The 27,812-nt window shown below is 35.3% G+C and overlaps 3 protein-coding genes across 5 annotated transcripts; 1 reads left to right on the top strand and 2 right to left on the bottom strand.

Moving 5' to 3' along the window:
- Nucleotides 1-5,835: 5,835 nt before the first annotated feature.
- LOC131024192 (uncharacterized) lies at nucleotides 5,836-12,608 on the top strand. 3 transcript variants are annotated; one of them, XM_057953700.1, is made up of 23 exons: nucleotides 5,838-6,299; nucleotides 6,509-6,726; nucleotides 6,807-6,912; nucleotides 6,991-7,089; nucleotides 7,178-7,237; nucleotides 7,344-7,422; nucleotides 7,511-7,664; nucleotides 7,986-8,109; nucleotides 8,204-8,384; nucleotides 8,467-8,495; nucleotides 8,574-8,722; nucleotides 8,891-8,993; nucleotides 9,089-9,184; nucleotides 9,253-9,417; nucleotides 9,764-9,826; nucleotides 9,903-9,962; nucleotides 11,084-11,245; nucleotides 11,389-11,462; nucleotides 11,556-11,649; nucleotides 11,730-11,866; nucleotides 11,945-12,025; nucleotides 12,099-12,204; nucleotides 12,384-12,608. In XM_057953700.1, the coding sequence occupies exons 2-23, from the start codon at nucleotides 6,512-6,514 to the stop codon at nucleotides 12,456-12,458; spliced, it is 2,412 nt and encodes an 803-aa protein (XP_057809683.1). In that variant the 5' UTR covers nucleotides 5,838-6,299; nucleotides 6,509-6,511; the 3' UTR covers nucleotides 12,459-12,608. The 3 variants fall into 3 exon arrangements, with proteins under 3 accessions (XP_057809685.1, XP_057809683.1, XP_057809684.1); XM_057953701.1 differs by having other exon boundaries at nucleotides 5,839-6,299; nucleotides 7,517-7,664; XM_057953702.1 differs by lacking the exon at nucleotides 12,099-12,204 and having other exon boundaries at nucleotides 5,836-6,299.
- A 3,938-nt stretch (nucleotides 12,609-16,546) lies between these two features.
- On the bottom strand, nucleotides 16,547-19,615 carry LOC131024189 (putative vesicle-associated membrane protein 726). The gene is made up of 5 exons (XM_057953697.1): nucleotides 19,245-19,615; nucleotides 18,608-18,749; nucleotides 18,404-18,524; nucleotides 18,244-18,306; nucleotides 16,547-16,946 (listed from the first exon to the last, which is right to left on the bottom strand). The coding sequence occupies exons 1-5, from the start codon at nucleotides 19,432-19,434 to the stop codon at nucleotides 16,803-16,805; spliced, it is 660 nt and encodes a 219-aa protein (XP_057809680.1). The 5' UTR covers nucleotides 19,435-19,615; the 3' UTR covers nucleotides 16,547-16,802.
- Nucleotides 19,616-21,922: 2,307 nt separating this feature from the next.
- LOC131024188 (cellulose synthase-like protein D1) lies at nucleotides 21,923-26,743 on the bottom strand. Its single transcript, XM_057953696.1, has 6 exons — nucleotides 26,027-26,743; nucleotides 25,503-25,932; nucleotides 24,176-24,559; nucleotides 23,731-24,106; nucleotides 23,262-23,652; nucleotides 21,923-23,199 (listed from the first exon to the last, which is right to left on the bottom strand). The coding sequence occupies exons 1-6, from the start codon at nucleotides 26,560-26,562 to the stop codon at nucleotides 22,242-22,244; spliced, it is 3,075 nt and encodes a 1,024-aa protein (XP_057809679.1). The 5' UTR covers nucleotides 26,563-26,743; the 3' UTR covers nucleotides 21,923-22,241.
- Nucleotides 26,744-27,812: the final 1,069 nt, after the last annotated feature.

The following is a 27,812-nucleotide window of genomic DNA, read 5'->3' as shown; positions in this document are numbered from 1 at the left end:
GTTTGAGGGGGTAATGGAATTGAACACAATTGTCTCGTTTTTATTGAATATAATGCCTATTGATTGAAATTGCATACTTAATTTCACTTAATTGCATCGGAATTACTAAAACATGCCCCGTTTGGGGCAAAATGTGTACGTAGTTGTTAAACTGTGCACGTAGTTGTGCACTATCACCGTGCACCGTAGAACTCTTGCTATTTTTTCCCGATTTGAAGGACATGGGGCATTGGAAATTTGGATTTTGTATCTCCTACGTCAAATTCAAGTAATAACACATCAAATCGAATACTTGTTTTTAATCAAACACGTCTCAATTACTACGATGCTATTATATGCACTCTAACACGTACTCTTAGTGTACTTAACTCTCATGCGATATATGTCCAATATGTTTGAGGGGGTAATGGAATTTAACACTATTGTCTTGTTTTTATTGAATATAATGCCTATTAATTGAAATTGCATACTTAATTTCACTTAATTGCATCGGAATTACTAAAACATGCCCCGTTTGGGGCAAAATGTGTACGTAGTTGTTAAACTGTGCACGTAGTTGTGCACTGTCACCGTGCACCGTAGAACTCTTGCTATTTTTTCCCGATTTGAAGGACATGGGGCATCGGAAATTTGGATTTTGTATCTCCTACGTCAAATTCAAGTAATAACACATCAAATGGAATACTTGTTTTTTTTATCAAACACGCCTCAATTACTACGATGCTATCATATGTACTCTAACACGTACTCATAGTATACTTAACTCTCATGCCATATATGCCCAATATGTTTGAGGGGGTAATGGAATTGAACACTATTGTCTCGTTTTTATTGAATATAATGTCTATTGATTGAAATTGCATACTTAATTTCACTTAATTGCATCGGAATTACTAAAACATGCCCCGTTTGGGGCAAACTGTGTACGTAGTTGTTAAACTGTGCACGTAGTTGTGCACTGTCACCGTGCACCGTAGAACTCTTGCTATTGTCCCGATTTGAAGGACTTCGGGCATCGAAAATTTGGATTTTTAATCTCCTATGTTAAATTCAAGGGTTAACACATCAAATCGAATACTTATTTTTAATCAAACACGTCTCAATTACTACGATGCTATTATATGCACTCTAACACGTACTCTTAGTGTACTTAACTCTCATGCGATATATGTCCAATGTGTTTGAGGGGGTAATGGAATTGAACACTATTGACTCATTTTTATTGAATATAATGTCTATTAATTGAAATTGCATACTTAATTTCACTTAATTGCATATGAATTACTAAAACATGCCCCGTTTGTGGTTGACTGTGTATTCCCCGATTCACTGTGTACGTAGTTGTGCACTGTCGATGTGCACCGTAGAACTCTTACTATTTTCCCGATTTGAAGGACTTCGGGCATCGGAAATTTGGATTTTTAATCTCCTATGTTAAATTCAAGGGTTAACACATCAAATCGAATACTTGTTTTTAATCAAACACGTCTCAATTACTACGATGCTATTATATGCACTCTAACACGTACTCTTAGTGTACTTAACTCTCATGCGATATATGTCCAATGTGTTTGAGGGGGTAATGAATTGAACACTATTTTTAATATAAATATAAATTTAGAAAGTTCGTATAAGCTCGATTATGTTCACGAGTCTTAAAGTATTAAATAAATAAATCATAATTGCTAAACAAATAAAATTCTGTGTAGATACAATTTTATACTTTTATTACTAAGAAAAATAAATCACAATTGCTAGATTATCACTCTTGATAAAAATCCAGTCAATCTACAACCAAATCATATGATTGGAATCCTAAATAATCATTTATATGGCAGGAATACACATTCATCAAAGTTTGCAATCATCAGGAGTTGTTTTTTATCAACAAAAATAATAACTATATTCCAAAGCAACATGTGTGAAATTGCAATAGAAATGTAAAGCTAAATGAATTATATTACTCCATAAGTGAGAAACGAAAAATGGGAGTAAATCAAATAAACCTTAAAACAAATAATTTCAGTGGGAAACACCATAGTTTCTTCTATCTAAACAAACTGACGTGCAAAATTAGAGGTGTCAAACATGACCCGAGGAATAGCTGACCAATTCCCAGTTTTAACCAATTAAAAGCAACAATCTCCCCATCAAAACATAGTTTATCTTCCAGCATGAAGCTGCCCACACCTTTTACATGCATGCATTCCCATATGCAAAGTGTAGTAGAATAATTGAGTTGACTAGTTTTGGAGGCTGAAGCAATCTTTTGACCACAGGGACTCATAGTGACATTTAGTATAGGTCCTTGCTGAGAAGTAAGGAGACCAACAAGAGCCCACTTCTTTTCTGAGATCAAAGAATCAACTGGCATGCTCCTCCACAGTTTTAAGCTGCCATTGAAGCAACCAGTTATCATATGATATGCATAGCAAGTACTGCCAATCTCATCGGCAGAACTCAGCTTTTGTTCTGAAGATGAAATCAAGTCACTGGGGCAGACTACAGCACAACTTGTAACCTTGTCATCGTTGTTAGTTACAGGAATGATTGATGAGGAAGGGTCAACTGCAACCAAGTACTTCTTACCAGACAAATAACTTTCAAATGTTTTCCAGTGCTCATTCAAACAGCTCCCCTGGGAATCATCGCAATGGATGGTTATTTCCCATGATAAAGCCTTAAAACTGTCCATCCATAATGCTATCAGCAGAAATTTACTAGAAACAGAGTTTCCATTACAGTTGCAAGGCAAAGGGATGGAGCTCACTCTAGTTAGCCCTTGCTCATGGCCTTCCATCCCTCGATCTCTCCTCTCTATCTCTTATCTTGCTCGCCAAAACCAGTCGGCTACTCATCTCTTCTCAAGCCCGGCGTTGCTACACTGAAATTGGGGGAGCCGATGCTATCGTGGTTTCTCTAAAATCCGGTGAAAATCAGTCGCCGTTCTGTCGAACGAGCCCTAGCTCTCTGCTGACTCAGGCGGAATTTCCGCGCCACTTGGCTCCGTCTGCCGCTGTTCCGTGAATCGGCGAGAGTCGCCATCGGCGTCGGATCTCCCGACTAAACCAAAGCCTCCGTTGCTCAGGATCGACGCTGCTGCTGCTTCTCCGGTACTCTCAACGGGGAAGGAGAAGAAGTCTCGGTTCGGGTGAGAGGTCGTCGTTCGCCGTTCGTTCGGGAGAAAGTGAGGTCGCGGTGGGGAGAAAAATAAGCAGTTCCAATTTTTCATTCTGTTTTTTTAATTATTAAGGTCAACTTTCAATTTTTTATTTTGTTTTATTACAAATTTTTCAAGTCAAAATTTAATTTAAATTTTGTTTTATTTTTATTCACTAATTAGTAAGGGCATGCTTGTCTTTTCATTTCATTTTGACCCCCAAAGTCATTGTTTAAAAGTGGTGGCTATATAAGTCTCAAACTATATGCTTTTGATTACATATGTCTTTCTCCCCTCTAGAAATATAATTTTGAAAAATAGAAAAATATAATTATAATATATTTTTATTAAGATTTGACATAAAGTATATACATATAAAAGATGAGTTTTTTAACCTCCCAATTTTATCTCTACTCTCAATTTTTTCCCACCACATTTTTTTCTATTTTAATTCTTTCTAAAAATTGTTAACTTTGATTCATGAAAAAATATTTAATATAAAAATATAAAATTAAAAATTACGAGAAGATTATTAATTTGATGTAAAAATTATAAAAAATAATTTTGAAATAAAGAAGTTATAATTGTCTAAATGTCAAAATAAATTTTGTTTACTCTCATTTATCTCAAATATTGAACAACATTCTCTTTTCTCATTTTGTTTTCATTTGTTGGTGAAAAAAATAAGTAAATGCTTTTTTTTGCCTTGCATAAAAGCTTACATGATTGTTTAAATTATACTCCCACCTTCCCTGAAAGAACTTCATATCTTTCCTTTTTGGGACGTTCACAAAAAAAAATTCTACTTATTTTTGGACTATACCCCACCACTTATAATTACTCTTACTTTTTATTTTTTCAAAATTTCCAATATTAATTATAACACATTTTCACCGCTCTCAATACATTCAGCAACATTTTCCCCACTCTCTATACATTCAACAATCTTTTTCTTAAAACGCGTACCACTCCCTCCAATGAAGTTATTTCGTGGACGGAGGGAGTAATTATTTTAAATTTAAATATTTTTAATTATAGTAGTTTTTAATGATATTAAGGAGAAGGAAATTTTAATATGAATTTGTAAAAAAAATAATTATATATCTTAAAGTTAGAATTTAAAATATAATATATTTATTTAATTATATGTAGGAATTATTTATTTGTTTATGTAAACATATTTGTTGTTAAAAAAGTTTAGCTACGCCGGCGCCCCCCAAACTTTGAAATTGGCTTACAAAGTTTAGCTGCGCCGCCCGGCCGCCCTACTTTCAAATTGGCTTACACAAATGTTAGCTAAAGTACCTAGAACGGTTTTTCAATGGACTATATATAAGGAGGGGGTGTAATATTCCAATATTACAGTAATAGCTGCACTAATCTCACCATACAACTTCACAAGGTAAGCATTAATTATATTGTAAATCGCGACATGGTATTGGCATAAACAATTTGATAGTAACATATGTAGAAATTTATTTAAAAATTGTAAAGATTAACGTTGAAGATGACGAGAGTGGCGGTGATAGGCGGCGGCGTAAGTGGGTTAGCATCGGCGTATGTTTTGGCGAAAGAAGGTGTGGATGTGGTAGTGTATGAGAAGGAAACTAATTTAGGCGGTCAGGCCAAGACTGCTATTGTTGATGGCACTACTCTCGACCTACGATTTATGATTTTTGATCAGGTGTGAGGTCTTTTTCATTTCTTAGTTAATTTTTGTCCCTTTTTCTATCTATAATGATAATAATAATGATAATTTTTGTCCCTTTTTCATTAACTCTATTATAATGAATAAAATCAAGATAAAATAATATAGAAAATGTGAGATTAGTTATTTATTTGAGTGTTTGATACGTAAAATAAAATTTTAAGATAATTAATATTCGGGATTGATAAGAAATGTATAACTATAAATTACATGAGTAATTTATAATTTTAACCTTATATATTTAAATAAATAAATAAAAGAAAAGGAAATTAGTCGTTGTCATCTTCGTCCAATTATCAGCAAAACCGTCACCCCACCCCCGTAGCGGCAAGGCTCGCCCCTGGCCCACACATAAGCTATCAACGTAGTACCGGAAGCTTGTCTGTAATAGTACTCATTATTTAATTAAAATTATATAATAATCTCCATAACTTATAGATAGCTTTCTTAAATTAAATAAAAATGGTACATAAAGGACAGTTATTTTCAATTTTTACTGGCAGTATTTATTCTTGAGGTGGTCTTTGGTACACTCGAATATACTGTATATCCACGTGTAAATGATATTAACATTATTTTGAAATGACACTAACACTATTCAGTTTTACAAATAACACTATCACATGTTATATAAATAATACTATACTAAAATGACACTAACACTAAATGACACTATCACTATATCGAAATGTCACTAATACTCCGGGTGTACAGGAGATTTTGTTTTTATGCTTTCTAGTACTTTATTTTGGTGACTTTCATATTTTCTTCGATAAACCTAAAGAAATGTCAATTTTAATAGATATTTTTATTTTTGTAAATCATGTAAGTATTGAAATAAATTACAATGAAGTCAAATAAACGCAAACAATTTTAGCAAGAAAACAAAATAAAACATTGAGATTTTTTCTAATTTTATTTTAGCAAGTCAAAGTTTTGTTTTAGCTATCAAACACACCCAATATGATAAGAAGGCGGGATTAGATATTCTCACTCTTCTTGAATGGAGAACACTATGATAAACAGCATTTTTCTTTTTCTTTTTTGCGGCAAATTATATATGTGCCTGAATAAAAAATGGAGAAATGAATTTGATATAGTAGAACTGAGGACGCAGCGTTGGTAGAAAGCACCAATTCTCGAGAGCTAGCATTAGATATTTAATGATGGTGCTTCCTCAGCGCATCACATGTTCGATGAAATGCCTCACCATTCATTTTCCCTAAATCCAACTTAACTTGGCTTTCCTCAAGCTCAAAGAAATGGCGATTTCTTTTGTCTGGGCTCCGAATGCCTTGGTCATGCTCATGCTTCTTCATCTTTTCTTTCTCTCCAATACAAGTGTGCGCGGCCTTTTCTATTACGAGGCTATTGGAATTATCAATATTGGGATTTTTAATGGAAATTGGAAATGCTTGTTTTCTCTATTAGGTACTTTGTCTCACCAAAGTAGTCCTTATGCATTCATGGATTAGAACTCCATTCGTCCTATTTGCAGTCATAGATCCAAGAACTGAAACTTTCTATTCACTGTTGAGTTGAATTCAAATGATAGAAGAATGTGAAGACAGTGAATGATTGATTTATTGTTTATCGAAAATATGTGTGTAAGTGTGACCTGTGATTCAATTATTGGACAGGCTATGTATCCAGAGGTGATGGAACTATTTGAGAGTGTTGGAGTTGATACTGAGGTCTCTGACATTTCATACTCTGTGAGCTTGGATCAAGGCCAAGGTTATGAATGGGGCACTCGAAATGGACTCTCAAGTTTGTTTGCACAAAAGAAGAATGCCCTGAATCCATGGTTTTGGAAAATGATTAGGGAAATCATTAAGTTCAGAGACGACGCCTCTCTGTAAGTAGTATCATAATTAAGAAAACTCAGCCCTCTTTTGATTGTAATAATGGCATTTATTAGTTCTCCACTAATTGCAGTTATGTTGAAGAGCTCGATAACAATCCAGATATTGACCGGAATGAAACACTGGGGACCTTCGTCCAATCCCGTGGTTACTCTGAGTTATTTCAGAAAGCTTTTCTTGTAAGACTATTCAAAAATCATACTTTATGTCCATGTCATGCAAGCAAAAATCTTACTTTGAAATTTGTTTCTTTCCAGATTCCAATTTGTGCTTCTATTTGGTCATGCTCTTCAGCAGTGATGACCTTCTCTGCCTATTTAACACTTTCGATCTTGCGTAATCACGACATTCTGGAGGTAGACGTTTACATTTGTTAGTAAATTGATGTGGCATCGTTACCATATCTTTCTTTTTAAATGTTTAGAATGATTTTCTTTTTTCCAGCTTCTTGGCCTCACTAAACGGTTTACACCGAAATGGCTTTCACAAAGTTATGTCAATGGGGTAGGTAGTGAGTTTCTCTTTAATCTACAAATGTCATTTGAGGAACAAGCTAGGCATGATTCAGACATATTAAATGTAAATAGACTCTTATAAGATTTTACTGTAGATCAAGAAAGAGCTGGAAAGTAGAGGATGTCAAGTGAAAACCGATTCTGAAATATGTTCAGTTTTTACCAATGACATGGGTAAGTATACATCAAAGCACTACTCCTCACTTGCTTTCTCTCAAACAAATATCTCAAATATAAATTAGTGTAACCAAGAATGATGCAGGTTCAGGTTGTACTATTACATGTAAAGATGGCTTGGAAGAAGCATATGATAAGTGCATAATTGCTGCACATGCTCCAGATGCTCTAAAGATCCTAGGAACGCAGGCGACATATGATGAATTAAGAATACTTGGTGCTTTTCAATATTCCTACAGGTTTCCTTTATCTTCTTCATGTCAACCTTCGTTTTTATCTTCTTTTTTTCTGTGCAAAACCAACTACTGTTGCATTAAGCGATAACGATCATATCTAGAAAGTTGAATCTTCATAAAGACATTGATATATGAACTTTTGTATTACATACAAATTGACTGTTTATCTTTCGGAACTTTTCCTTAGATGGATGGTATATTGAAAGCATAAATTCTTTTGTTTTCTGTGCACGACTTAATTGCACTTTTCCTGAATAATATTTAGGGAAGATGCTAATTTTTTGAAGTCATGAATCCTTTTTTACAATTGTATTCTCACGACAGTGATATTTTCCTTCATCATGACGACAATCAAATGCCAAAAATCCGAGGGGCATGGGGCTCAAGGAATTTTCTTGGAACTACCAATGACAAAGCTTGTATAACATATTGGCTCAACAACGTTCAGGTTTTGCAATTTACTTTAAATACTCCATCAACTAAAATTCTTTGAACTGTGGTAACTAAACCAGTTTCTTGTTATGTTTTTAATGGATATACAGAAAATAAAAGAACACGACGTTTCATATCTCGTGATTTTAAATCCACTTCGTACACCTAAACATACATTGTATAGGTCATCAACTAGCCACCCTATACCGTCAGTTGCTGCATCCAGAGCTTCGTCTGAGCTCAATGTTATCCAAGGAAAGAGGGGACTATGGTTCTGTGGAGCATATCAAGGTGAATTACAAAACTTTATGTCGAGCATCTTGTTTATATTATGACTTATGGTCTTTTGTGGTATAACATGTTCTACTTCAAGGCTATGGCTTCCCTGAGGATGGAGTAAAGGTATTTCACCACACCATAGATACGACTTTTAAACCTGGACCAACTTTTATTCTATTGACATAAATTCGATGTTGACAGGCAGGCATACTTGCTGCAAGTGGCATGCTTAGAAGACATTATACTTTTTCAAACAACCCCAAATGCATGGTTCCATCCTGGTTTGAAACTGGGGCTTTTGTTTTCGTTACGAGGTTTCTCCAGCGATTTATTGCTACTGGATGTCTAATGTGAGCTTCTAGTCAATGACTTAACCAACTGCTTCTTTGGTTTCTGCAATATATAACAGATAATAATATTCTAAGACTGTTTAAAGAAAAATGTGTGTGATTTTGACGACCTTTGCCTTTGCTGAAACAAGCGTTAGATTATAACCGACAAAACTTGTGGCTAAACAGTCTTCTGGAAGAAGGTGGTAAAATCTTCACCTTTGAAGGTACAAGAAAAAAGAGCAATTTAAAAGTTACTTTGAGAGTTCACAAACCCCAGTTCTATTGGAAGGTATGGTTAGGTTATTACACGTTAAAAATAGTTTATTTCAAGTTACAACAAATGGACATCAGTAATTGTAGTCAAACTGGATGTTGTTCTCACAGGTCGCAATGGAGGATGATTTAGGATTTGCTGATGCCTACATTAATGGTGACATTTCTTTTGTTGATGCAAATGAAGGCCTTCTCAACTTTTTTCTGGTAAAGAAATGGATCCAAATAATCTATCATTGCTTAATAAAAATAATTTTGGGACTTGTATTTTGCAGTTGATTATAGCAAATACAGCGATGAACGCTGATATCGCTAGGGGATGGTTTCCAAAGTTGTTTTATGCATCTATAATAGGAATGGCAAGAAATTTCTTCAAGCTTGTTTCCAGAAAGAACTCACTATCTCAGGCACGCCGTAACGTCTCGATGCATTATGACCTAGTGAGTGGACATATATCTCACTTAATTATTTATTTTAAATTATTTTGGAATGAAAGTTTTCCGTGTCTAGGCTGAGGTTTACCACAAACCATTTCCTGATTATGCTTTAATAATACGAAGTGTAATATCCTCCAAAAATAGCAGTAAATGTAATTATGGGACTACTTCCGACCTTGCATTATGTAATCTAGGTACAAAGCTAATTTAATTTGAAAACTCAAAGCAATCAAAATAATACAATGAAATGTGTTCATCTATATTAATGACATAGCAAACTTTGGGAGAAATAATGTACACCAATAGTTTAATAATATTGAAACTTATTCTTCCTTCTTTTTTTTGGCAGAGCAATGAATTGTTTTCTCTATTCTTGGATGAGACAATGACGTACTCTTGTGCAATGTTTCGGGTAATATTAGTGATTTCAATAGATAGATCTGTTGATAGGCCTTTTACCAATTTTATTACTTAAACTGTCATTGCAGAATCCAGGTGAAGACTTGATGAATGCACAGCTTCGGAAAGTCCATACTTTGATTGAAAAGGTGAAATTCACTGAAACATTAGTTAAACCTCGACTTGATCATTTTGGATGCCAAAAGTTAGTAATTAATTTATTTCTTAAGCACTAGTTTAACTGAACTTTAAAATCCAAGTCTTATTCTTAACTTTTACATGAAGGATTGAGTACTCATACCTCAATCCATGAGAATAAATTGAGAAGGTGAAATATGTAGAGTGGATAGAATGAACTTTTCAGGAAACCCATTCATTCAATATTGAAGAATTTGTGTTTGATAGGATATACACTTGTGGGTAAAATGAGGAGTTTTAATGTGGATAATGAAGAAACCACCCAACTAATACTTCAATATATCTTAGCTTATTAGACTAATAATATAGTAATAATAACAGATAAGTTTAGTTTATGTCCCAAGCTTTCGGCACTTTTTAAAAAAAAAATATCTCCAATTTACATTTATTTTTTTTAAATTCCAAATTTTGAAAAGTTGTAATTGTGGCCTGAGATTGAGAATCCGACAATAGAAAGCTGAATCACGAAATTCTTAATTCTGAAAAAAGTCGTAATTATAGCTCTAGAACTTAGGTGGAAAAAAAAAATCCATGAAAAATCCACACAAAAATTTGACTCTGGATTCTAGATCTCAGGCAATAATTACAATTTTTCTCAAAGTTTAGGATTGACAAAAAATACACGTAAATTAAGGTGGACATTTTTCAACAAAGACCAAAGTTTGGGACAGATTCTATACTCACGTTGATAATAAGGTGGAAATAAATCTATATAATATCCACATGAGAATCTGGCGAGCAATTTATATTTCTGTTGCTGGATTCTTGATCTCGGTCCTTAATTACATTTTCTTTTTCAAAATTCGAGATTTCTAGTAAAATAAGCGAAAATTGAGGAAATCTTTTCAGAAAAATGTCAAAGTTCGGGACATAAACTATACTTATCTCTAATAATAAATAATAATATATGTGGCTCGCATAGATGAAGAAGCATAGCTTAGATAGTAACACGCTTCCCCTCCATCCCGTAAGTCAGAGATTTGAGTCACCTAGAGGGGTTAGTGTGAGCTTCAAAAAATATAGAAATGTGGCTCGCATAATAACTCTCGTGCTCAATTCTCTTTGACTACAGGCAAGAATTAATAAAGATCATCACATTCTAGAGATTGGATGTGGTTGGGGAGGTTTCGCATTTGAAGTAGTAAAAAACACAGGATGCAAATATACCGGCATTACATTGTCAGAAAAGCAGCTGCAATACGTAGAACTGAAAGTAAAAGAAGCAGGTCTACAGGTATAACATTTTATTGAACTATTTTATACAGATGACCATGTTCGGCATGGAAAAGGCCTCTAATATTCTTCATCTTACGGTGTCTTTTAAGAATTGGCTTGTTATAGAGTTTGTATTGATCAAGTTATAAATTGCAATATCAGGATCAAATTGAAATTCTTCTTTGCGACTACCGCCAATTGCCTAGCAACTATAGATATGACAGGATAGTATCATGGTGAGACCTTTATTTCTAAAGTTTCCAATGAACTCAACCTCTTAAATTGAGTTGTCACTTTACTGTAAACCATATGCACTTCTCAATTTTCAGTGAGATGATAGAACAAGTCGGGCATGAATATATGGATGAATTTTTCAAATGCTGTGAATATTCATTAGCTGAAAATGGTATTCTTGTTCTTCAGGTAACGAGTACATTTTGGTTGATAAAACAGCTTTGCAGATTTTAGTTTCAGCTTTAAAACTACTTGATTTTTTACATCAGTTATTAGCAATAGCTGACGAGAAATATGATGAGGCGAGGCTCAGCAATGATTTTGCCAAGGAATACATATTTCATGGTGGATGTCTGCCTTCACTTAACCGAGTAATATCTGCAATGGCCGCTGCGTCCAGGCTTAGGTGACATTATAGTTCTTCTTAAATATATTTCTTAGGTAAATTATTTACTGCTTTGTTTCATTGAAATGATGTATGCAGTGTGGTGCACCTAGAAGAAATAGGATGTCATTACTTTCACACCCTTAGATGTTGGCGACAGAACTTCCTCCAAAACCAAAGGTGTGGCAAGTAGAAATATGACCAAATTGCACTATTACTTCATATTATTTTGCTAAATTTTCCTCTTTGTTAGTCATATTATGGCTCTCGGATTTGATGAGAAGTTCATAAGGACCTGGGAATACTATTATGACTTTTTTGCTGCTGGATTCAAATATTGTGTTTTCGGAGATTATCAGGTAACATAGCTTCGCCAAATGTCTATGTATTTATCATTGCTTGATCAAAACTATCATATCTCTATTTTTCAACACTGTATAATATACTGTCATGAAAAATTCTTGTGTACATTCTAAAATGCTAATTAATGTCATAATTAATCATGTAAATAATGTTATGTTTTTCTCATTAATGGCAGATTGTATTCAGTCGACCTGGTGATGTTGCTGCATTTGGGAGTGTTCCATACAACCCTCTCCCTTCTACCAAATGATTTCTTATCTTGTATATCTGCTCTATGTTAGTTGAAATAATTAAGGCTTGATGTTTTAGTCTCTAAATTGATACTACAAATAACTTATGTGTGACATTAACATATAGCAGAATGAATGTGTGTTGCAAGTGCAACCTCCCATTTAGAATATGCAACTTTTCTTTTGAAGTGCTCTTAGCATGTAACATAATTGGGAGTAGATTGTGAACTAATCTCTAGATAATTGGTAAATAATCTCTAGATAATACGTTTTGAATGTTTGATAGCCTCCACTAAAATACATATATGAATTGCATGTATTTGATAATATAAATTAAGATGTAGATTATATGTTGAAATTACGCAATTGTCCTCCACTTACTCATGGAAAAGTCTAAACTATCCTTCATCTTCAATTCACGAAAATCAGCAGATGAGCGTCAATTTCTTTCTGTTTAGGCACGAATTTTTTTATCAGATAATTAAAATACATTTATTTGGTTCATCTTCACCAATTTCAGTTTCATTCCATAATTCACACAAAATCAGCTCTTCGACGAAGATTTTGGCCGCTGTACAATTGAGTCAATTTTCCGGAAGAACTCGTGGCGTGCATTTGCTCTATCTTCGAAATAAACACCATGAGTACCTTCCATCAAGGTAAGGTTTTTTTATAGGGTTTTTTAGATTTTTGGTATTGTAGAAGGTTTTTAATAGCTGCTTGATTCATTTCGTTTTCAATAGGTTTGATGATAGAGTTTTTTAGGATTGTATGTCAGAATTGCTTGGGTTACAAGATCTGTAAATTTCTTTTCTCTCAACTAATCGAAAATGTTATTGAGATTCAACTCCATCAATTTGTTGGGCATACCTTTGGCAAAAAAATTGAAACTGAGCAATAAACACCCCAATACCTACTGCATTTGACATAGCCACATAGGTAAATTGATTCTTGATAATACATGCTGCATTTTTGGTTTATGTGAATACCTGCTGCATTCTTTATAATACATGTTGCATTGATAGCATTCCTCAGTTCGTAGGTGAAGAAGGCTCGAAGAACTTTCTTCCTAAATGCGTCTGACTTTATGACGGAATAGGGCGAGATTTAACCAGGGAATTGATTTTGAAGTAAATTCAGGGACAAAATTGACAACGGGAATTGTAATCCAAAATACTGTACAGAGGGAGATTACTGAACTGGGGGTGGGCGGTGGTTCCAATTTCTAATTGGAACAGTAAAATTGCTACGGGCCTGAGGTTTACTGCGGGCCTTAGCTACTACATACAATTCGTATCAAACAGAAGGAAAAGGATAGAAATACAATTTATCAAGCCCAATATACCCCATCAAACACGCCCTAAAAGAAATATGCTAAAAGACTAACGAAATTGTTAAAAGTTGTAGCATTAGGGCACCCACACCCAAGAGCCCCTTAAGTAGGGGTGCACATCGGTGCCGTACGGTAGGGATGTCAATTGGGCCAGCCCACTCGATTTCGGGCTAGTTCATTCGGTTTCGGGTTATTTTCGGTTCGGGCTAGTCGGTTTTTTTATTTTTTGGGCTAAAAGTTTTCGACCCTAACCCTAACCCATTCGGTTTCGGGCTAGCCCGTTCGGGCCCGTAAGTTTTACGATTTTTTATATGTTTTTTTATATATATAAATAATCATATTCTTTTAATAAAAATATGTCTTATTTTTTAAATCAAGACAATTCGCTTTATTTTAGATAGAAAAAGTAGTAGGAGTATTTTTTTAACATAAGTTTACATAATATCTAACTTTAATTTCGTTTTGATAAAAATTGTATATAGATTTAATATAAATGACTATCTTTCTTTGACTTTTATATCATAGATGTTTGTTATTAACCATTGGAAAAAATCAAAACATATTCTACATGCATCAAAATGTTATTATTGAATTAAAAAGCAAAGTATTAAAGTTTAAAAATCAATTATTAAGAATGTGTTCGGTTAATCGGGCCAACCCACTCGGTTTTTGGGCCAACCCTATCGGGCTCGGGCTATTTTCGGTTCGGGCCATTCGGGCTAAAAATATTCAGCCCTAACCCACCTTTTTTATCGGTCTATTCGGGTCGACCCGTCGGTTTCGGGCTTTTTTGACATCCCTACCGTACGGTGTAAAATCGCACCAATTCTGCAGAATCGATAACTAAACCGCATAGCACAGATGCGAATCGAAATGCACCAATTGAAGTACTAAAACCGTTGCAAAATCGAACTGCAAAAATTGCTAGTTTCGATCGGTTTAATCGAACATATCAAATTTCATTATTTTTTTATACAATGAAACAGTTCCTAGCTGTTGGAATCCATTTCCATCCTTAAAACACAGAATTCAACACGTATTCCCGTCCTCCATACACTAGTACATACTCGCCCCAGGACCAATAAAAAATAATTAGATGACCGTTAAAGCAAGATTTTACAAAAATGCAAAAAATGAAGCAGTTGAGTTTCAAACTGCTGACCTCCAAGCTCCAGCTTGCATATTGAAAGCACAACCAAGTAGACTAGCTGCTCGGTTGATTGTAATTTCATTCATACTGTATATATAAGGTAACAAAGTCATTGCATTTTTTTAAAATATATATTTTACCTGGATTCCGAATCGATTTAGGCAGAAGATCTGAACGGTGATCTCTGAGCGCACCAAAGAGCGTCTTTTATAAGTGAACGTAGTTAGGTCTTACGCCGACATTTATGATGGGGGCAAATTTAACAAATTTTCAAAGTCATAATTATTCAAAAAATAAACTAAAGTGAGATCATAATTCATAGTAAGTAATAAAAAAGAACACTAAGCTCCAAGTTATAAATTATCATTAACTCGAGAAGAAAACCTTAGATAGAGAGGCAAAGGATGAATGAGTAAGATATGGAAACAAAAGATTGATTGAAGCGTCGTGCACACTATCCAACATCAGGTCACTAATTCACGCAAGTCCCAAACAAATCGCGACTTTGTAGTTGAACCAAGAAACTCATATATGTAAGCTTGAATTGATTTTACAATTACCTAATTCCTTCCACATTATTGCATCACATCCAAGTGTTGAAGGCAGGATCACGGTTTGTTCAACCTTCCTAGCTACCTTATTTTTAGCTAAAATATCTACCGACGTTATTTAATTGATACATATGACCGTAATTAATCATAAATGTAGATATCCACATAATGAGTCATTGGTTGTTGTCTCTGCGTATCAATAAGAAAGTCCTAATTAATGGATACAAATTTCAAAAAGAAATATTGGATTCACAACATGTACTCCCTCCATTCCATCATTTTAGTCCCTCATTCCATTTTGAGATGTCCCAAAACGATAGTCCACTTTTCTAATTAATATTATATAAAAATATTATTTTTACTAAATTAACCTTATTTAATGCTTCACTTAAATGTGAAAAGGATGTGTGAAAATAATAAATAAGGGTATAAAAGATAAAAATATAAAAATTAAATGTATTTTCTTAATATGTGTGAAAAGTGTGGGAGGGGACTAAAATGGTGGGACGGAGGAAGTATCATATTTATCTGAAAATATCACCATATTGTTTGAAATAGTCTAGGATATATGATCAATACAACATGCCCTGTTCTGTGATTAATTTCTACCACAATCACATTCAAATTGAAATAAAGAATATATATATACCATCATGCAATGAATATTTTACAGAAAGAAACCCTCAATTAACTTGTTAAAGTTGAATGAAAAGTTTAGTAAATACGAATTAATGTGTGACGTGATATTCTGATTGCAATCTTATATGATTCAGATAAAAAAAATTAAAAGTTGTAAGAGGTTATTTCAATCGTATCAGTCACACTTCCAAGTTCTAGTCAGTTTGATTTGGTTTTGAAAGATTCTTATCTCCTGCAATAATAGAAATCTAACTATAAAATTAATTAAATATAAGTACAACATATTAAAAAATAAAAATTATACATTTGTCCATAAATAAAGTATAATAAGCATACTCAATTTTATAATATAACCCTAGTAGATTATCGCCGTGTTTCGCGAGTCGTGGAATGCATATGCATGCATGCATAATCATCATCATCGTATATAAAACATGAGATAAAAAATCACATTGCAATAAAATAAATAAGAGACATGAAACAAAGAGGGCAACAGAGATGAAAGGGAATTTAAACAAGAACCAAAAAATACAGCAAGAAACTCTCTGGAAACAAGTAATGATCATCGGCAAAAAACTTGTCTGCTACTAATCACCTATATTTCATCTCTGAATCAGAGCAAATCTCAAGTTGCAGGCCAAAAGAAAAGACTCGTCTAAAAAATGCAGTGTATGCTGCATATATATTTGCATTAACATTTGAAGCCGTGGCAGACCGAAACCCAGATGACGAGAATTATAAGCAGCAAGATGCCAAGCACAATCAGCTTGATCTTCATATTCTCAAACCACATTTGCCTCTTCAGCTTGGTACCTTTTGCTTTAAAATCCTGGGCCTGAAACCCCAAACATACAAACATTTATAATATGAGGCGATACACGAGACGAGACTGCCCAACAGAAGTGTTGCTGGAAGATAAATGTGCATTTTGCCTGTCAAACTAGTAGATGCTTTCTTCGTGTTCAGATCTCAGAACATTTTCCCATCCAATATTTTGGCAATTTCGCACTTCACTGTTCTGGTCACAGTTATTATTATTTTTGCCTCTTGGAAGCTTGTGAATAGATGGCATATATAGTTACCTCAGATATAGTATTGGCAGTAAAGAGTAGAACCAGAAAATTGTAGATATAGTTATGATTTGAATGACAAATATAATAGTCTCAAAATCTAAATAAAAGATTTAGATACATCAATTCTTTAGCATATATCAAATATATGAATTCAAAACAACATCACGTCACCTTAATAATTTGCAATCAACATTACTTAAATGTTCTTTACTACAAAGACAAAATTAACCTTATTATATAGGCTGCAAGCCTGTACCTAGATTTTATTAAAGTTCACAATAAATGCATCTACCTATACAACTCAAGTGCGAATAATCACAAAGATATGAATTTAATACAGGCATACATGAGGATAGTACATGTAATAATGGAAGAAGTGAACAAGTTTTTGACTTGTCAAGTTGTTATGCCTTCAGTGATATCCCCTAATGATTCCAACTCTGTTTTCATTTCGTATGTATGTGTTTCTACAGACAGATACTCACACACACATTTATTATAGTCTTGATGGATCCTAAATTTTCATTTTGAGTTTTTATCTTTAAACAATTATGGATCGTGAAAAACCAACAAATGCCTTCACTTTTTAAAGTTGAGCATTTTAAAATTATATGAGGTGTTTCAGTCTTTTTATTGAGAAATAATATCTTGATCAACATGATGATTGGATGGAGGCATTTGCCACAAATTATGATCTTTAGGGGGCGTTTGTTTTGCATGATTGATAAAATGCATCATTGAATATTTTAATCCTTAATAGTAGGATTTCTCCAATCCCACCCTTTCAATGGGATATGAATCAAGCAAAACTAGCTTAAAAGATAGAAATAATCAAGGGCTTTGGGATGTCCCAAAGTTTCAATCCATCTAAGTAAACAAGGGATTAACCTTACTGTTTTAATCCATCGAGGTTAATCCTCAAAAGTAAACGCCACCAAATGCATAAAAAAAAAAAAAAAAACTAACCTGAAGTTAATTCTTAAGCAAATAATTCTAGTATGAAAAAAATTACCTGCAGTTAAAACATTGAACAAGGCACCCAAGATCTATCAAACTAACCTGTGACCTAAGATCCTCAGTTTTGTCAACAAGCAATTCGATCTTCTCCCCTCGATCAAGAACCTGATGATGAACAGAATTACGACAATAAGCTCAGATGCATGATAAGCCATAAGAACACAAGCTTTAGCTGGCCAGATAATGCAGAAAACATCTTTACCTTTTCGATATTTTCAATCATAACACCTTTGACTTCAGAAACCTGAGACTGAACCTTAGCAAGTTGGTTCACTTCGTCAGGGTGATCGACACAGTACTGCATATGCTCTTTCAGTTTGGGGCTGCAATACCATCAAAGTTTGGGAACTGCATGAAATACAGTAGAGAGTATAAGTATTAACAAAAGGAAAGAAACAGCTCGTACCCAAACTCTTTGTTGAGGCTATTTTGGCCTGCAGTTGCAGCTTTGCCCCCTCCATATCTTTTGTTGAAATCTTCCTTAACACGCTCAAGAAAAGCAATGGGAAGTTGCCTACCAGTAGATTCAACAGCAACAACACAATAGGCTACAAATGTGGCATAAAAAAAGACAGTTATACAGATCCAATGTTGGAATAAATAAATTCACAAATATATGCATCTATATCAAAGATAAAAACAAGAAATTCTACACATTTTATTCATATAAATAAACTATCTAAACTTGGCCTATCCATTCTTATATTTAATGATTTGTTTGAAACGGGAAGAATGAGAGTGAATAGTTGCAAGACTTCCCTGACGCTAATTGGAAGTATTTAATGATTTGTTTGAAACTGGATGTAGCATTCGTACAACAGAATCGTTATCGGATCAATTTCAAATTTCCATACAATATGAAGAACGTGATGAATCACACTTCATAACTCCTTTTCATGCTATAATTCCAATTTAGAAATAAATAGACACAAACGCTCAAAACAGAACGGCATGCACATATTAACAACCAAACAAATAATTATATAGAAATCACAACCCAAAAGCGTGAAAAAAGAGAATAAACCGAAACGAAAGGAGCGTACTGAATCCATTTTCAACATGGTAATTGAAGGTGTGTCCATCGCAGTTGTAAGTGAATTTGTTACTGGAAGCGGGAAGCTTCTGCAAGCACTGGGAGGCGACGGAGGTGAAATTCCCTTTGAATTCAGTGTACTCAGCCAAAATGGTGGTGCCTCTGGCGACGAAACTGTAGATCAATTCCTGCTGACCCATGATTGATTACGTGTGTCTACGTGAACATTGACGAACCGAAACGCGGAGGCGCAGAGATGAGAAGAAGGGGAAATGAAGAGGATATGCAGATGAGAGAAAGGGGGAGCAATGCTGAGGTGGGGATGAATTGAGATGAGAAATTTTGGGGAGAGATTGCGGGGGGCATGGAATTTTTCTTATAGATGTTTAGAATTGAATTTAGGAGGGAGAGAGGATGATTTGCAATATTGCGCATTGCACCGCCAAATATTAGTTCCGATAAATAAAAAGAATTTTGGTAAAAGGAAAAATCATGAATTAGTTATTTTAATGTGATTTTTTAAAGTGTGACGAATTAAATTATTATTTTTTTAATTTTTGTAATTTCATCCCTCTATTTTTTTTTTTTTTGTCACCAGAGTGCTGAATTGGAGATTACATGGATTAAAAGAGGATGTTTTTGTGAGGTCTAAATGACGTTATTTGGTACAGTTTCAATTAAAATTTCCTCGAATTATAAAGAAACTGTATCATGTATCTACACCTTAATTGTCAGTATTCAGTAATTTTATTGTAAACAACGTTGTAACGTGAATATTATGTGGCTAACTAATCACGTAAACTACAACTCAATAATTTGGCAACCGAAAAAAATTGGGAAGACAAAAATACAAAAATTAAAAAAGTGATGATTTAATTAGCCACATTTCAAAAGTCACGTTAAAATTGCAATTTCAAATTAGATCGTGATTTTATTTGCCAAAACCACTAAATAAAAAGTGATGTGAGGCGGAGGCCATGGCTGCAGATTTGAAAGGAGAGAAAGAGAGATATGTGAAGGCGCAACGAGGTGCTGTGAGGCGAGGCGCGACATGGAGTAGCGAGGTGGCGGTGCGACATGACGCGGTGAGGGGCGGATGGGGGATGGGGGAAGGCCGCAGAACAGAGGGGGAGGGTTCAACAGTTTATGAAAATGAAATTGTGGTGTGGGTTAGTTTTTTATTTATAATTTCATTAAGGGTATAAATATCAAGTTTTACAAAAAAAAAAAATGGATAGTATTTATATGTTTTATTTTCTGTGTGTATTTTTTGTTTTTGTCTTTGAGAATGGGTAAAACATACTACTAACCCATAATAAAAGTTGATATTGTGAAAAGAAAAAGAAAATGAATTAAAAACTAGATTTATTCAAAAAGAAAGAAAGAGAATATATATATATTTTTTAAAAATTTAATCTTTAAAGAAATATAATATTTACATTTTAAATCAAATATTTACATACAATATACTCCCTCCGTCCCTGAAATAAGTTCATCTTTTTCCATTTTGGGACGTCCCCCAAATAAGTTCCTCTTTGTTTCTTTCTATTTTTGGACAACTACCCCACCACTAATAATACTTTATTTATTCTTACTTTTCACTTTTTCACCACTCTCAATACTAATTATAACACTTTTTCACATTTTCATCACTCTCAATACTAATTATAACATATTTTTTTCCACTATCAATACACTTTACCATTTTCCTTAAAACCCGTGCCGTCCCCAAAGAGGAACTTATTTTGGGGACGGAGGGAGTAGTAGAAAATTAAAGCTCTTATCGTGAATTATGATCTTTAACTTGATATGCATATTAAATACTTCACTTTATAATTAGCCGAATTTCACATTTTTAGAAAGAAATAAAACCAGAAAAAAATGTGAAGAAAAAGGAAATAGAAAAATTTACCAATAAAACATAAATTTCATTATAACTACAAAATTGCCAGTTAATTTTGAAATTTATTTCAAATTGAAAAGTTGTCTTTTTAATACTCTCTCCGCCCCACTACAAATGTCTCACTTTCCATAATGGGATGTCTCATTCCTTTTTTTGGCAATATATTCTCTCTCTCTATACCTAATATTTAAATAATTTTCACCAACCCACTTTATCTACTTTTACACATTGTCTTAATCTTCGTGCCTAAAAGTAATGAGACATTTTTGTAATGGGACGAAGGGAGTATATTACTAGCATGTGCACCTCGTGCAATGGACGAGAAACGTTTTTATATTTCTATATTCATATAAAACTGATACCAACTCAATTATCATATTTATAAATATAATAAAAACTTAATTTTATCTTAATTTATTTGAGCTGAGTATTGAAAAGTTAGAAAAATAAAGAAGAATTCACAATAATAAAAATTGATATTATGAAAAGTAAAAAAAAAATGTTAAAAAATAATTAAAAAAGAATTGAAAAATATATATTTATTCAAAAAAGATGAGAGATGAGATAGATTTAAAAAAAATAAATTAAATTAAAAATCAAAAATTCAAAACTAATTCATATATGAGTTAACATGATGAGTTAATTTAATGCAGTATGTGGCTTATAAATGGGCCCGAAGCATGGATGAATCAAGCCTTGACTCAACCAATACAAATGCTCTAAGTACAAAATTTATACTAAAGAGAAAGTGTGAAAATAAATTTTTACTCGACAAAGCTTGAAAATGACCACACAAATAACAAGTTTTTGTTTAATTTTCTCATATGCATATATGGTATACGCACATCCAAATATCTATTTACTAACATGGCATATTACATTGAGTGCAAATCACACTTTCTTCTTTAATTTCAATACATGTTTAAACACATTACAACAAAACATTTCACACAAATTCTAACCAATTAAACCACAATTGCACCTTCACTACAAACCCCTCATTTTCCTAACCCTACTTTGCATGCACCCTAGCTTTGAGGGACAACAATACAAACTAAACCTACTAAATTTCTTGATATATCAGAGTTAAGATTATTCATCTGATCAAAACTTGAGCTCGGCGGCGTCGGAGTTGATGGTTCCTTCAGGAGGGCTGATGACGATCCACAACAAGGAGACAGTGATGGAAATAAGTCCAGACCAGACATATATAATGGTGGGAAGCCTACCTTTCCTCCCCATCAAACCCTTCATAAACGGATAATAGTGAGTCAGCACCCAGAAGCTGAAGAATGCTCCTCCAAAGAGCTTATTCCATTGAGGAATCACACTGTAAATCGTTCTAGCGATCCCAATCACGAGCGCAATGATGTTGATGATGATGATGATGAGCGGCACGATAAACAGCCCAGTCCACTTCACCACGTACAGATCTGCATATATATCATCTTCGTCTTCACCCGCAGCTTTCGAAGTTAGGGTGAAGGAGATCTCGATCCCGGCAATGACTTTGAGCAGGCCCTGCACGACGGCGATGAGGTGGGCGCTACTGCCCCCAATCACCCAGAACTGCTCGTTCCGCCACCACTCCTCGAGGGCGATTCCGGACCACTTGACCTCGAGGAGGGAGATGAAGACAAGGCAGAGAGTGATGATGAGGAGGTAGGAAAGGAATGAGACGTCTAGGGATTTGACGATGAACTGGCCGCTGAAGAGGCAGAGGGCGGGGAGGATGCAGTAGACCACTAGGAAGATGGAGGTGAAGGGGTAGATGCCCACGTTCAAGTACGCAATCCGCTGCAGGAACTTGAGGCGCGACGTGGCCAGGATGGCATTGTTCTTGGAGAAAAAGATCTCCACGGACCCGGTCGCCCACCGGAGGACCTGGTGGAGACGGTCTGTGAGGTTGATGGGCGCCGTGCCCCTGAAGGCGTCGCGCTTGGTGATGCAGTACACGGACCGCCACCCGCGGTTGTGCATCCGGTAGCCGGTCACCACGTCCTCCGTCACTGATCCGTAGATCCACCCGATTCTGTCTCCCCACTCTGTGTTATCCTCAAACCTGTGGTCTACAAATTAGGGCTCTGTGATATGAAGCAAATTGTGTGAATGTAAAGTTATTACCAGCATGAAATGACAGCGATGGCCTCAGCCGCAGTGGGGGCGTCGATGGCGGGGCGAGCGCCGATGAGGGCACCGGGGGGCCTTCCATTCTTGACGGTGAAGTGGTCTGCAAGGGGACGTCCTTGATACTCAGCAACAGCTATGGATTCATTGAACATGGCTGAATTTCCAAACTTTTTAGGAAGGTTGAGGTCTGGATGGTCAGTGAGCGGCTGCTCGTCGTCGGTGTTGGCAGGGTGGGCAGTCCTAGCTAGGCTCTTTTTATGTCCGAAAACGCCTTTATATTCAATTGCTCGTGGTGGAGGAAAACCATAGAGGGCGTAGCGCCGGAACATGCATCCAGTTCCCACGTAAACTGGACCCTGGAGACCATCCAGGGCTCTCATATTTCCTTTTGTTCATATGAAATTGTGTACATGTGAGCGAGTGGATAAGATTTTAAAGCAAAAAAGCAAGCATTATATCTCACCATCGAAGAAGACAGTGTTGTGATTAGCATATCGGTCGGAAGGATCGATCCCCTCGAATCTCTGGGGGAACTGTATGTAGCAAATCCGATCACCGCCTCGATCCATCATGTAACACATGCCTTCCCTAAGCGCCATGCAGTTGTACACATAGTGATCGCAATCCAAGTTCAAGATAAACGGCCCATTCGACAAGATCGCAGAAGCTCTAACAAGAGCATTCATGGCTCCCGCCTTCTTGTTGTGATCGTACGACTTCCGCTTTTCACGAGACACGTAAGCAAACATCGGAAGCCTTATGTCAATGCCCGTGAAGTCCAGAGTCTTCTCGTCCGCCTCTCCCATCACAGGATCGCTTGCGGGCACCTTGCTCATTATCTGCAACCAAAAAAAGACTATTAATTATTCTTTCTCATTTGTAATTTCATAAACTCTAGGTAGGGATACCTGCAAGATTCCGGCATGGTCTCCCTTGGCGTGGTCGGGGGCCGTGCTGAACCAGGTCCCCGGCCAATGAGTTCCGTCAGCCATCCATGTGGCTTGAGGGACTTCGATCTTGTAGTCGGGAGGAATGATGCCGTTGTTCTTCTCTCGGACCAGGTTCTTTTCTTTCGCAGTCTCAGCTTTGTTGTACGAATCGCACCGTTTCTTGATGACGTCGGGTAGCCCGTTGATCCGCACCTTGAACTCGTCGTATTCTCGCTTGATCCAACGCCGGTCCTTGACAAAATCGGGTCGCTTCTTGCCTTTTGTTGGGTCTGTTTTCTGGTTGAAATAGCTGTCTGGATTTCTTGGCTCGATGTTGTGCTTCCGGCAAAAGGGCACCCACAACTGTAGAATTCTAGATATTCACTTTCTCTTTGGTTTAATACAATGATTTTCTATTTTGGCATACTGTCGGTTCTGCTAAAATCGATTTACTCGAATTTTTCTAAGACTTTAATCGGACCAACCAGTGGCGGAACCAAAACTGAATTTCGATTTTGATTTGATTAATTTCGATGGAATTGAATATTTGTATGTTTTCCTTTTTAATTTTTGTCTAAAATCATAACTGACCTCTAATATGAAAAACATGCAAATAAAGTCATAACAAGTATTAATGAATTAATGCAGGTTATGCACACAATATAAGAGTTTTTCATGTCTATGAATATGTTAATAGATTAGCTCATGCTTTAGCACAATTTGTTGCACTAAGTCCGACTATTTGGATTATAGATTGCGAGAGTTGTTATCTCTAATTGATTAGTAATGGTGTATTACTCAGGATTGAGTTTTTAGTGTGATCAAACATGAGCATATATATAACAGAGGCAACACCCTAGTCTAGCCAAAACCTTTTAGTCATAGGAAATTCTAGCCATACAAATAAAAATATGGAAATAATAGCATTTCTGACTAAAATACCCTTTTAGTGTGTAACAATATAAAATATACTATTACACACTTTTTAGAAACGAAAAAAGTGTGTAATAGTGTATTTTACACTGTTACACACTTTTTCGCAACCACACACTTTTACATTATTACACACTTTTGTGAAAAAATGTGTAACAGTGTAAAATACACTGTTACACACTTTTTGCAGTTACACACTTTATGTTATTACACACTTTTGCGAAAAAGTGTGTAACAGTATTAAGGGTATAATTGTACATTTACGTTAGAAAAGGCTAGTTTTTCCATATTTTTATTTGGATGGACATTTTTTCCTTTTCTTATACAAGAATGGCTAATTGAGCCCATTATATAACATTTGAATATTACATACCTCTCCAAATTTGACAGCTTCAGCCATAGCCTCAAATGTGAGAATGGCACCACCATCATCTGAAATGTATATTGACAGCTTCTCGATGGGGTATTCGACTGCAAGAATCGACAAGATCGTGTTGGCTGTGACAAGAGGAGGTTCCTTCTCAGGATCAGCCGTTGAAATGAAGACGTCGAGGCCGGGAAGATCAGATCGACCGTCAGGATTGGCCGGACTAGTTGTTTCAAATTTTTCTTTCAATGCAGACAAGTCTGCTGAGCGGTTTATGGGATTGAATTTAGGAAGAATGTCAAGCAGCCATGAAAACGCAAACCATATCTCACATATAATGGACAAGGCCCATAGCCACAGAGCGTCGTAGTTAGGGTTTTCGACTCGCCATATGAGGAAAAGGAGCAGTATTATCATCCTGATCACGATCAGAACTCTGTGTATCACAACATACATGCTAATTAATTAGCACCACATATGATTGTTTATTATGTTTTAGGAAAAATAGTAACAAGATTATGATTACTGACCGGTAAGGGCTGATGACCTCCGGCGGCACATTGATCTTTCTAGTAAGAGGTTTCCATGGCTTGTCCATGAAATCCTGCATGCTCATCCCGGTCTCATGATCAAAGGATTCACCTTCTTCCCAGTAAGCATTTCCGATACCGTATTTCCCCTTGGTCTCGAAAAGCCAATGGTTGTGGTCGAAATCCTGCGTCTGGCTCCTCAGGAACATCGATTTGTTGTTGCTATTGTCCTTGAACGCCGACGACACCCTACGCTCCACCTTCCGGCCGGACTCTCCCTCGCCCCCCTGCCGCCCGCGGTCCGAGCGGAATCTCGCGCCCGTGGAGGGCCCGTCGGGCTTGTCGCCGGCGGCGGAGGAGGCTCCGGGCATATTGTCTGGGGTGGCCGGCATCATGACCGTGTACTTGTTGTTGTACTCGTTTTGGGTGTCGGGGATGTCGAGCTCCTCATCGCGGGACATGCTCATCACGCGCCCGCTGTTGGTGCGCCGTGCGAATTTCACGCCGGAGGACGGCCGGTCGGAATCTCCTCCCATCCTCGTACTGTTTAATGATTGATTGTTTTTCTTTTTCTTTTAAACTATATATTTCTCTCTCTACAATTTTTAAGTTTTTGTCAGAAGAGATGAATTGTTTGTGAAGGAAATGAGAAAATGGAGGATTATGATGAGACGATGGTAAATGGATGTACGAAAAGTAGGAGAAATGAAAATGCCAAAAATAGGGAGATGATATATTGTCACGCTCGGTTTCTTGCTAAGGCCACGAGAGTTGTAACCTCATTTTACGCCAAGCCTTTCGTTAGTCATGTGTATTTCTCTCACACAACTAATATGCATGCAAGTAGTGTGTAATTGGCCAGAGTTTTTTTTATATATATATATATATATAATTTTTTAAATAAAAAAATAGCTATAACATGGATAATACAATAAAATAGTTGAATTCTTTTTCATTTTAAAAATAAATTAAATGGATCAATTTTTTTTGGATCCCACATTAACTATTCTGTTTATTTTATTTCGGTATATCCTTAATAATATTGTACTTAGTGTCTATTTTAATTTTCTCTTTTTAAAAAAATTGTTACTTTTAAGATTTTCGTTTTTCATTTTTTCTATGATTTTTGTTCTTTTATGAATAGGTGCAATTTATTTATCTTTCTCTATCTTTCTTTAAATTTAATTTAATATTGATTATGTAATTTTAATTTTAGTTGTAAATCGTAATTTTAATATAAATTATAAGTTATTAATTGTTCGAGTATTACTGGTATACTTGTCGGATAATGTTATATAAATTATAAGTTATTAATATAAATTTTATAAATTATATTACAGGTCGAGTATTATAAGTTAATACTAAAAATTTATGAATTATAATAAGTTAATACATGTCGAGTATTCAGATTAAATATATTTTGTTAAAATTATACTACCTCCGTCCTAGAAGAGTATGTTCACTTTCTTTTTTTGTCAATCGCACAAGAGTATAAACACAACCTGATGAGGAGTAAACTCTGCATCAATGTTGTGCAATTAACATGGCTGAAATATTTCTTCTATTATTATTATTATTGACATTAATATTATTATTTCAAATATTTTGTGCAGCACTGACTAACCTTATCAATCGGGAATTATCTTGGTAGCTCAACGACTCGGCTTCAAGCTCAAGACTCATGTAATAAGGGCTTAGGCCTGATTATTTAGATAAATGGGCCTTAGAGGTGAAATGGGTGAAGCTCACTTAATAGCATATAAATAGGGGTCATTCATTTTTCACT

Source organism: Salvia miltiorrhiza, chromosome 5, assembly GCF_028751815.1.
Source record: "Salvia miltiorrhiza cultivar Shanhuang (shh) chromosome 5, IMPLAD_Smil_shh, whole genome shotgun sequence".
NCBI classification, from domain to species: Eukaryota; Viridiplantae; Streptophyta; class Magnoliopsida; order Lamiales; family Lamiaceae; genus Salvia; species Salvia miltiorrhiza.
Note: the sequence above shows the minus strand (reverse complement) of the source record. Positions and strands in the feature narration are given on the sequence as shown.